We start from the raw sequence: 11,852 nt of genomic DNA, 5'->3' as shown, positions 1-11,852 counted from the left end.
GTGCTGCTGCCCCTGCAGAGGCCACACTTGTCACAGAGGCGCTGATCCAAGTCACAGGAACCATCACAGCTCCTGCAGAGATGCCTTCCCAGATCTTCTTTACAGTATGCACAACAGTGCGGGTGCAAGTGATCTGCTACAGTCACAAAAGAGCCTTAGAAACTGCATTTCTAGGATGATCACAGCCCTTATGTTAAAGCCAAGTGCTACAATTAAAAATAGAGCTCTGCCAGTGTTTTTACAGAAAGGGATGAGCCAAGACAAGGACCATGAAATCTGGTCTAATTCAACAGCAACCGGGCCTAATCCAGGCTGAAAGACAGCATACAAGTAACTGCAGCCATCAGGGTAGATTTATATTGCAAAACTGGAAATGTATTTTTAGAATTGAGCCTGGAAAGTGTCGCCTCAGAAGGAGATCAAGCATGCCATGGCAGGATCATTATGGGATTTGCAGAGCACCTTCCAATACAGGAGCCTCCTGAGGTGACTTCGTGTTAAACCTTCCAGAAGAGCAGGCTCCTTCCTGCAGGTGTACCAAGCCCAGCACAGCTGGGATGGGAAGGCCTCATCCCCAGCCTGCACCACACCAGGCACCTGTGGGGCTGCTCCAACCCAGTGGCTGGAGCCAGCAAAGGAAGCAGAGCTCTGTTCTCCCCAGGGAAGCCACAGCAACCTCCCTGTCTGTGCTGCTGCCCTCCTGCCAGCACCCTGTGCTGACCCGCTTCTGCTCTGGGGACAAAACAAACCCACCAAAAGGGCTTTATGATCAGCTGCTGCCTTCCAGCAGTGTTAAATCAATGCAATTTCCTACAGCTGAAAGGCAAATGAGTTCATTAAATCACCTGCTTTACACCTTGCACTGCCCAGAACAGGGCAGCCACCCACAAATCAGAACACTGGCTGCTCATGTCCAGAGGCACTCCTGCAGAGCTGCACTGAACTTTAAGGTAGAAAAGTACCTACACTTTATGTCATTTCCCTATTCCTTATACCTGCAGAGGTTTCCCAGGGAACAGTCCTGTCCCATCTGCTGCTTGCATCACCGGTGCCTTTTGCCAGTCCAGCAAACCTTTAGAAGCAGGTGAAGGCCACAGATCTCACCTGGAGCTGGTCTCTGCAGCTGCAAGGGGCTGCTTTAGGCTGTCACAAGTGGAGCTGTGATTGTCTTAAAGCCAGCAAGGTGCCACCTCTTGCAGCACCAAAATTTGTTCGAAAGGATTGGTCCTAAAGTTCAGATGCTTCAGTCACCTGCTTGAGTACTTTTAATCCAAAATTCACTTTACCATTTACAGAGGACTATTGCAATGGTTTGCAATTAACTCTTGCAAAGAACAGAAGCCTAGGGGAACTCAAACAGGGTACCAGAGTCAGAGGTGCTGTTGTTAGTGACTGAAACTTGCTCCTCAAACTACTCAACCATTGCCATGCTGCCTTTGACAGCGGGATTTCCCTGTCTTAGGTGTTTGAATGCCTGTGCTCTGCCCTTCTAAAAATGGGATTAACACCCATCTTGAGGGAAGAAAAGTACAAACCAGGCAGAATGTGGGGTAAACTGAAGAGTGACCTTAGCCTAACACTCCCCAGGGACACAGCCAGTTCTGCTCAGACACCTTTGTCTCACATGTCTTTTTTTGGGGGGTGAGGAGTGGGGTAGAGAAGCACAGTGTAAGCACAGTGCATCATTTTTAATGGGGTAGAGCCTTAACAAGGGCTGCCTGTTGAGCACGACCCTCTCTCCTTCCCCTCTAACCTCCCAGTTAGGTGTGCACGTACCCAGCTGCACCCCTGGCTCTGCACCAGCCCCCAGCTGGGCCTCCAACACCACTCCCCATCTTCCTCCTACCATCCTGCTCCATCTGTGCTCACAGTTCAGCTCTGTGTTACTCCTACTGCCTTGTGGCTGTCATCGTGTCCTTTGCTGGTTTTCCATGTTCCTGCAATCAACAAGACCACGACCAGAGAAGCGTCAATAAGATTTTATGGAAGACAGAATCAAGAGCTCTTGTCATTTTAAAAGAACCCAGGCATTTAGTTCAGTTTTTGCTTACATTTCAGTATTTGTAACTTACTCATTTAACTGCATCTTTTAAACAACAATCTCACCTTTAACACAGAGTTAAATATAAAACACATTGAGAGGACACATCTGAAAGGAACCATTCAAAGCCATGACGAGGGAAAACGTCCAAAGTCTTTACAGCTGCTGCTTCTCTGTGCTCTTAATCCACATGTGCAGAACAGGGGGACAACTAAGGTGACAACAGAAGGGCCATCCCCAGCCACCTTCCCCAGCTCTTGGAAACAAAGCCACAATCCCAGAATTTCTGTTTTTGAAAAGTGTTTACTCACGTCGTTTAAATAAATTAATTTGCAAATAAAAATTAAAACTACAGTATACTATAGTTTGAATAAGATGATTAGAACAACTACAATACAGGGATTTCTTGCTGCATAAGTTTCATTACTTAATGCATATAATCTGGAAAATGTCAAAATCAGTTATATTTCTATGGAAAGGGAGTAACAGCAGTTACTTGTACATGACAGCTAACTGAACTTATAGTACAGGTTTCCTGACACATGCATTTCCTGAGTGAACCAAACAATATATATAATTTCTTTTTAAAAATGAAGAAATAATTGACAGTCAAAGTAAGTAATCCATGACATCTAAGCAACACAGGTCTCTTTAAACAAAGAAAATTTTAGAACAGCTTCAAAAGAAAAAAAATGAAAGCTTTGCCATAAAGTACAGAAATTTGTTACTGTCAATTATACAGTACATATTTTTTAAAAAAATGCACAAAGCTGGCCAAAAAAGCTCAAATCAATCCTAAAAAGGTCAGGTTGCCATGAAGCACAGTGGGCTGGCAGCAGAGCTGCATGTAGTGCACTGGTCTTTTCTGGTGGATGAAGGAGGGGGAGGAAGGGGGGAGCAGAGGGACACCAGTGACCAGAGCCCACGGCAGCACCTCACACTGAGGGTCTGAGCCCAGCCCAGCTCTCCCAGCCAGCTGTGCCCAGCTGCCCGAGCATGCAGGGACACAGGCACACATCCCCTGGCTACAGGCTCCACCTCTGTTCCACGTGTGGCCCAGATGTGCATCTGCAGCTGGCAGAGGGGCAAAGGCCATGCCCTGAGCACCCAGCTGACAAAGCCCTCTCACGCTGGGACTGTGCCCAGGTCCCCCCACACATGTGTCCCCTTGTCCCCTCCCACCCCCAAACAGCAAGGAACAGAACAAGCCTCATCTTTCTGGTCTGCTCATGTTTAACATTGGAAAAACCCTCACAAATGTCACTAATGCTAAATAAAGAGAAGTGTTAGCATGAAGGGAGAAAAAAAAAAAATCCTTAATCTAGACTAAGTTGCATATTTGAAGAGTCTGGTAAATAACCATAACCTCATAACCAGATCTTAAGTACACTCCTACCAAAAAGACATTTTACGAAGTCCTTCTTAGCTACCTTTCAACACAGTTAAAGCACAACTTTATGCCATCATAGTTTGCATTAGCTTTGCTTAAAAAGCATTTTAACTATTCTAAGAACTCAGTATTTTAGATTAAAAGATTTTTCTACCATTTTCATCCCACGTTCTTCTCCGTCCAGAACTACTCTACACATCCAGTTGCTGGATGTAACACACTATGACCATGCTACTCTCTAAACATTCTAAATATTTTCAGTAATAAAGATAAATAGAAAAGAGTTAATATACATGTTATATTTTACAATGTTTGCATCCAAGCTGTAAACTAATGTTCTTTGAACTATTTACCCTCCATATACAAAAAGAATGAAACACCTTTCAAACACTGTGGGCATGTGATTCAAAAACCATTAAACCGAAGGCATTGAAGTTCACTCTACAACACTTCCTTCACCTCTTCAGAAGTAGTTATTAACTAAAAAAAGCAGAAGGTCTCCCCCTTCTCCTCGCATTTCTTCTATTCCCAGACTTCTCTCAATAAAGAGGGATTTGGCCGCTGTAACAAAAAAACCCAAAAAAATTCTTCATCTTAAATGCAAACCAGCAAAGCCCAGAGAATACGAAAAAGAGTTGGTTTAAAAACGAGAACCGCTCGGCTCATCAGTTCACCGCAGTCCTTGGCAACGCCCGCGCTAGTCGAGAGGCCCTTGGAAAATGAGCCGGATGTAGCCCTGCTCACCAGCCAGCTGATGCGCGCAGAAGGGGCAGGCCGCGTGGAACGTGTGAGTCCCGTGAGGGAGGGGGATTTGGGACCAATACGCAGTCGTCTTTTCCGAGCACACGTGTCCGCAGGGGCTGAAGGCGTGAGTGGGGGGCCCGGCGTCCACGTAAAACCCCGCCTCGCAGCCCAGCCACAGCGGCACGTAGGGGCCGACCGAGCGGCACATGGGGCACTCGCGGTCCTTGCCGTCCCTCTCCTCTTTGTTGCCCCAGTTGTGGTAGCCGTGCACGTGGCCGCAGCTCAGGTACACCCACGGCTGCTTCTCGTCCACGACGTCTTTCCTCTTCATGCTGGGGAAGGCCAGGGTGTTGAAGCCCACGGGGCACTGGGGCCTGGCCGCGTTGATCTCCTGCCTCAGCGCCTCCAGGTGCTTGACGGTGGGCGTGCGCGAGAGCCCCTCGGCCGTGCGCCACAGCAGCGTCGCCCCGCACAGGTCGATCAGGGAGCCGTCCTGCAGCTGGTTCGTCTCGTTCTCCACCTCGACATGGACACAGACACACACAGCCGTCACCTACGGGCTCTCTGAGGGGCAACAACGTGCACTTCCACAACACAAACCTGCCTGGCAAGGTCCGGAGTTTCCAGCAGCTTCTGGCTGTCTCCACCAGACACCCACAGAGAGCCCAGCATCAGCTTCTCTCTGCCCTCCTTTTTCTTTTTTTGAAAAATCCACCCCAACATCTTAAGAGATTAATGTCTGCATTAAAATAGACCACACTGAGTCAAGAACAGCTCCTCTCCCATCTTAACAACTCTCCATTCCATCCCTGTAGCACTCCCAACTGTGTTACTTGAAGTGCCTCTAAGAGTATCACAAGACTGTTTTAGTCCTCCATCAGATTTCTGACTTTTTTCTTAAAACATCCCTTTACACACGACTTTCCCCTCCTCCCATTAGCACTCCTAGCCAAATACACCACTTAAAATGATCAATGTAGCATTTCTTCCTGAAACACCTCAAGTCACACTGAACCCAAATATCCCCTGGAAGTGTCTTTGGAAACGAGAGGAAGAAGGAAAACTCAGAATGCCAACATGGAAATGAATATCCAATAAAATTATAACTATTCTTCATTATTCTATAAAAAAGGGAAAGTAGGAAAACCTTAAAAGCATAAACTCACAAGGGATAATCGGGAAAATACTTGTAGCCTAGGAGAGTTTGCAGAAATACTGAGCAGATTGGGAAGTCAATTTATGAGAGCAGCCTAGATGTGCAATTAAGTACTAGTTTGCAGATAAACTCAGTTATTTAGGTTGAGCAAGACACCTTTGTGCACGCAGACAGACACATAAAAGGCAGTGTGACTAACTGCAGAGGTGACAGCTACGTGGAATTCCAGCAGACTCCAGCTCTGTGCTCACACTATACCCCTTATGGCTGCACCATTTTAAACAGGGTGCATGAAACACTGGTCACTCCTCTCACCATTTTTCCCCTCTGCTGAGCTGATCTGGTTTCACGGAGGCTGAACACGTTCCCACACACAGAAATCTCTCTCCACACCCCTGGCTTGGAGTCTTCTGTGAATCCATTACGAGGATGCATAACAAGAACTCCATTTGTTGTTAGTCCATCCATTTGCCCATCGGATGTCTTCCACTTTGCAGCTTTCTCCTAAAAGAAATTACATCAATGAGAACCTTTAATTTAGCTGAAGTGGAATTCAGAATTAGTTTAAAAAATAAGCCTGCACTGATTTTTTAGTGGAAAAAAGAAAAAGAATTCCCTTACCCCAAGGAAAATGTTTTTTGAGGAGTCAAATCCTGCAGCATATATTCTTGCTGTAAAGGGCGGGTTACGTTCACATATGATCCTGCAGGCAAACCTTGATATTGTGCTCTGCACAGATTGTGTATCTGAATTACTCTGACTCCCAGGAACTGTATCTGTTACTACAAAGTCTATAGGACTCTCCGTTGACCGACCAATCTGGAAAAGTATTAAAAAAAAAAACAAACAACAAAACACAACAAAAAACCACAACTGGTCAGAAGTTTGTCTTTGGGTGTAGGACTATTCAGATTCAAAAGCAATGATACAAAATTCGTGACATTACAGTTTAAGCATTCCTGTCCACCAGTCTATCAATTTAGGTTTCTAAAGCCTCATCTGAATTGATGAATTTTTCTGCCTCTAAATGATCAAAGTCATTCTGAAAGCTGGGCACAGCCAAACGAAGGAAGGAGAAATAAAATGATGTAATTAAGTCAGTTCTGAGATGATTTCCCATTGAAGACCTTTTCATCAGAGAGGTTACACTCAGGTCAGGCAGACCAGCTGCAGGAGCACCAAAACAGGCAGGGAACAGCAGTGAGAGGGAAGAACAGTGACATGCAGTCACTTTGTATGCCCAGAACACTCTGAACAGTGCCAGACTAAGTCAAGGTATAGCTGTGTGGAAATCAGATGATGTGAGCTGTCTCTTCAGCTCTGGCAGGCACTGAGAAGCAGAAAACCTTTGTGAAAGGACCAGGTACCAGGTGGTTGTGGCAGAGAGGGGCTGCATTTACACACTCAGAATGCAAGAATGTGACATCTGACTACAATCACGTTTTCCTGGCAGCTGTGCCTCCTTTTCTGGTTGCAGGGAGCCCCGAGTTTTGCAGTCCCACACAACTGCACTGAGTTTGATAGAAGTGCATAGGTACCCCTGCTTTTCCAGTCAACTCATCTTGTACTTTTCCTTGGAGAGAATGAAAGTATTAACCCTTTCCCAAGCACCCACAGAGCTGGGTTTAAAGCCCCCTTACACACTACTACTCACTCACTTGCAGAGCTCTCAGGCTCTTTGAAAACTGGTGGTTATATTAGGACTGATTAACTGCTGAGCAAGAGACCCAAAAGCTTGAGGTGCTTTTTGGTGAGGGCTGGAGAGCTTTCACGAGACTAAAACTGCTTTGTCATAATCTATTTTTCTATTGCTTCTTAGGCAGGATAACCCGTGAGTACACGGGGACTGCCAGGGGCGATTTCAGAGCAGCACACATGCCAGAGCATGCCTGGAGAGAGAACACTCACACAAACAATGGCTTGTGCTGCAGTGATTTCATTACAGCCCTTTTGCTCTGTTGTAAGTATTTGAAGTTGCAAAGCAGTTTCCTCCACCACTTCCCAGCACCTCCCACCTCCTTAGATCCTGCAGTGGCGTCACAGCTAAATGCTGTGACAGCAAAACTCCTTGCCATGAACTAGTGGCAACAGCGAGGGGAAAAAAAAAAAGCTGTGCAAGATCACAGAGTCTGGGAATCAGACAGAACAAAGCACGCATTAAAAAGAACCCCAAAACAAACCCCTTCCTTTTGAGAAAAACAGGAAACAATTATAAGATACAAGGGCACACCACAGCTGCAGATGTGTTTGTGGTCCCTTCTCATACACACAGGAACTGCAGCAAAGTTGTTGAGAACTGCCAGCATCAGCACTGAGGCTCCTCTCTTCACATCTCCCAGTGCTTTAGACATTTCTGGTTTGCTTAAAGAAGTTCAGAGTATTTCTCATATTAGTTGTGCCAAAAGCTTTCCTGTGTTTCCACAGTGTGTTTCTTCTACCCTGTCTCCAACTGGCTGATCCCAAATCCCTTTGTAAATGCCAGAAGCAAAGTTCCAAGTGCTTAAAGAGAACTGTGCCCTTTATTCTTCATTTTGCAAGGGGGGGATCAGGAGACAGATTATGTGACCTGCAGACCAGCAACCAAATGCAAAACCATCATCTTGTGCATTAGTCACAAACCCCCACAACTTTCACCTTTGCCCAAGTCCAAAAGAGATGTACAGACACAGAGCCCTGCTCACAGGATGGCCTTGGGAATGAACAGAATTAAATTGCTCCCAGATTAATTGCAGAATTAAATAGTGAGTGCACAAACTGACACACACACACACACTTTTGGGTCTGAAGGACAAAGCCTGCTGAGAGGATGCCTTGTTTGAAACTATCAAAAATGAGAACACACACGTTTACTTCACGTACCTGGAACATATCTGTGTTGCTGTCATGTGTATATTCAACTACTACTGTCTGGGCCCGAGACAAAGTGTAGGATATGCTGTGTTGGTCCTTATTACTTATTGCCTGTGGAAAAATGCCAAATATTATTGAATCAGTGCACAATGATTCCACAGTATACAGCAGCAAAGCATACTATATATATATATATAACACCAGCCTCTTGTGCTAATTAATGCATTAAAGCATTAATTAATGACACACCTGCAGTTAACTTTCACAAAAACCAGTCCTGGCCACTAAAAAAAAAGCTGCAGGATTGATTCAGCAACAACCAAACTGGTCTCTTCACCTCACGCTGCAACTAAATAAACATAACCAGGGCATATTATTAGTCACGTTTTGTGTTAAAGCAACACTGGCCTGAACACAAAAGGAGAAAACAAACAAATGCAAAGGCTAAAACTGAATGCAACACCTTCATGGCCATCTCAGCATGAACTTGGCCAACAGCAAAGTGAGGACAAAAACGTAGAGACTTCATTCTAAAAACAGGGCTTGAGTTAATACTAAAACCAGTAATGACTGCTTTAAGATACATAGATAAAGTGGTGGTAAATAGGGTAAAATGCAGAAACTCAACATAGGCTGCGGAATTTGTAGCAAAGGTTTCAGTTTGTTAGTCTAGATTGTTCATTCTGCAATTACCTACTAGGAACTAACAAACATTTCTAAAAGTTCTGCTAAACAGCACTTACCAGCCCATAAAGAATTTGCAAAAATAAATGTTCTTTTCACAGCTCTACTATGAATGTAGCTCTACTACAAGAATTTTGGTAGAAAAATGCTTCTGATTTCTGAATACTTTATACCATTCCCTGAATTTAGGGTTAAGATCCTTAAGTGTCAAGGTATTCTGGGAGCCAAACACTTGAACACAACCGTGTTTGTTTAAAAGCCTGATCTTGTCACTGGCAGTTTCTAAACAACCATGAAGCATCCTCAGATTCCATTGTTTTAGTAGGAATGCTCCATTAGTTTTTTTTTTCTTCTGGCCATGGCAAGGACTATACATGGAATCTTCTTTGCTGAATTGTTTCTTGTTGACCCTGACAGATACTAAAAAACTTTGGATGAACACAAACCATTCTTTTCACAGTCAGATATTTACGCTGTTTAAACCATTTCCTAACAGCTCTTTAGATGGCACGAGGAGAAGTCAGACTTGAAGGGAGGAATGGAGGTTACCTTTGCTGCTTGAGGGGTACAGGCAATGTGCACAGTGCTGGGTTTCACCCCATTTGCCTTGGGCCTTTTAAATAAAGCAAACCTACTCTTCCTTCTTCCTCTATCTCCATTTGGGAGAGACCCATTGTACCTATGGACAAGCACAGAAAAAGAACAAAGTCCATCATTCCTGTATTACTTGGTTTCTCGTGGGATACACACCCACAAGAACTTTCATTCTAAGCTCCAAGTATTCTCAATTAGTATAGCATTACTAATTACAGATTTTCAATCAATCACATTTAAATCCAAGAATTGATTAACACAGTACTGAGACATGCCCACAAGATTACAGCATAGAAAACTCTCAGACTTTTACACACAAACACTTACCCCAATACAATCAATTCACCATATTTGACTGGTGCTTTTGATGGATGATTTTCTTGATCAGGAGAAAACATGGGCTTAGCTAATGACTTCTCAAACTTCAAGTCACTGATCAAGAGTTGTGGCACACTTTTTTCATTATTTCCTGTAAAAATAAAACCAAAATTAAGTGTAAGAGAAAATACTCTACTCCAATTACACAAACTTGCACACCAATCTGATACTATAGTTACAATATTTTGTCTTTTCCATGTTTCAGTTTTGCCTGAAATAATTTTTAAAAACATATATATAAAACCACATGAATTAAGGTTCAATTGCCTTGAACTGCCATATCACTGAAAAAATGAGTTTAGAAAATTCCACTATGGCCTTAAAACATCCACATTTGTTTTCCTCTGTGCTAGTTTTTAGAATAAATGATACATAGCTTCATTTCTTATATTTCATTCAGCTATTGAGAAATAGAGCCAGATAGGCATTAAATTTAAAGAAAAAAAAACAAACCACAAAGCAAGACCAGCCCATTAGCACAAGAAGAGCAGAAGTTTTCATGAGAAGTGTCGAATTCAGAGCTTTCCAAGAAGCTTCTGGATTTGCAGATGGAAGGAAGTTGTATGACAATTTCATATTGAGCTACCATAAAAGTTTAGGGTGTGCAACACGATCTCATGTTTAGACAGAAGTGATAGAAACATCTGTTTGAAGGAAATTTCCTGTGGGAATTCCACACAACTCTTAATGAAAACAGTCCTGAAGTGCATTTTTTACTCAGACTTCTGCTTTGAGGAACAGTTCCTATTGTATTTTTTTACAGCTTCTCATTAGAAGCATTTCCAGACAATTCTGACCTACGCAGCTCATCTCTGACCTTCCTCTAGAGAAAGCCTACCCAACAGAGCACTTCCTTGATAAAGAATAAAGCTGATCAGAGCCTGTTTGAGGCTTTCTTTAACAGAAATAAGAACATTCCCTTAGTCCTTTCAGGTGAGTTTTCATACCAACTCAAAGAGCTGCTTATCTTTTTTAGTACTGATGGTTAACATTCTGCCTTCTGTGCAGATGCACTTTTTGACCCACACAGCACTTTTGGAATCCTGTCATCAACTTTGATCACAATTACAGTGCTCCACTTTCCTCTACCTTGACTAGACCATGGTTATTAGCAGAAAAGATGTCATCATGCAGATTTTATCTATCCCCGTGTTATGTCGTAAGAAGAGAGAAAGGGATGTGGCAGTGCTTGACAGACTGCTCACATTTGTTCAGAGGCTGATACAAAGATCCCTTTATTGACTTTATCTCTACATCCTCTCCCAGTCTTTGCTCCTTCACAGAAAAGCTTGGCCTTCAACAGGTTTTCTCAAATCTACAAGTTTGTATTCAGCACGCATATGTCGATTGCCATCTCCAATCAGCTCTCAGTGCTCTCTAAAACCTCAACTTTGCTCCTTCGTGCTATTCCACATATTTGGGAGGGTTTCTCTCTAATACAGGCAAAGACACCACACTGTCCTCAAAGCATTTGCTACGCTGCTGTGTTTGTCCCATCCCCAGAGCAGTGACACCAAGCTCTCTCTGCTGCCTGGGAAGCAGCGAACACTTTCACTCGCCAGCTGTCCTGGTTCAGCCTTAGGGCACCCATCTCTCAGCTGGTGCTGAAAGTGCATTTTACTGATCCCACAGTCTCCCTCTGTCACACAGGAACGGTGGCAGTGGCACAGGAGACAGTCAAGGAACACAGTTTGCTCCAAAGCATTTCTGCACTGCTGACCCAAGTGGAGCAGTAACTCCCCTGGGACTGTGAGGTTACTCACTGCTGTAGCTTTTGCCTTTAGAACTCTAAAATGAAGACATTAAAACAGATATATCACATGAAAATGTGACCTTAAATGATGTCAGTAGTCACAACACACAGAAGTGGAGATTGCCCTGTTTGATAAGGAGAACCCCAAACATTAACTCTGCTCACAATTTTCGTGTCTTCCAGGGCCCTCCTAGCCTCCTGGCCATCACACCCTGCTCTGCAGCAGCACACTCAAACTGTGTGCCTGTGAACATGCCTCAGG

The 11,852-nt window shown here is 44.0% G+C and overlaps 1 protein-coding gene across 3 annotated transcripts in view; it reads right to left on the bottom strand.

The window, feature by feature from the left end:
• Positions 1-2,324: 2,324 nt before the first annotated feature.
• The window catches only part of PELI1 (pellino E3 ubiquitin protein ligase 1), a 41,487-nt gene continuing 31,959 nt past the window's right edge, over positions 2,325-11,852 (bottom strand). For all 3 annotated transcript variants that reach the window (XM_063391585.1, XM_063391584.1, XM_063391586.1), the window contains 6 exons: positions 9,787-9,928; positions 9,415-9,544; positions 8,191-8,292; positions 5,953-6,150; positions 5,647-5,835; positions 2,325-4,695 (listed from right to left, as the gene is read on the bottom strand). In XM_063391585.1, the coding sequence (XP_063247655.1) occupies positions 4,129-4,695; positions 5,647-5,835; positions 5,953-6,150; positions 8,191-8,292; positions 9,415-9,544; positions 9,787-9,857 (1,257 nt within the window). In that variant the 5' untranslated portion in view covers positions 9,858-9,928 and the 3' untranslated portion in view covers positions 2,325-4,128. The remainder of the gene's footprint in view (positions 4,696-5,646; positions 5,836-5,952; positions 6,151-8,190; positions 8,293-9,414; positions 9,545-9,786; positions 9,929-11,852) is intronic.

Source organism: Prinia subflava, chromosome 2 (assembly GCF_021018805.1).
Source record: "Prinia subflava isolate CZ2003 ecotype Zambia chromosome 2, Cam_Psub_1.2, whole genome shotgun sequence".
Taxonomy (NCBI): Eukaryota; Metazoa; Chordata; class Aves; order Passeriformes; family Cisticolidae; genus Prinia; species Prinia subflava.
Note: the sequence above shows the minus strand (reverse complement) of the source record. Positions and strands in the feature narration are given on the sequence as shown.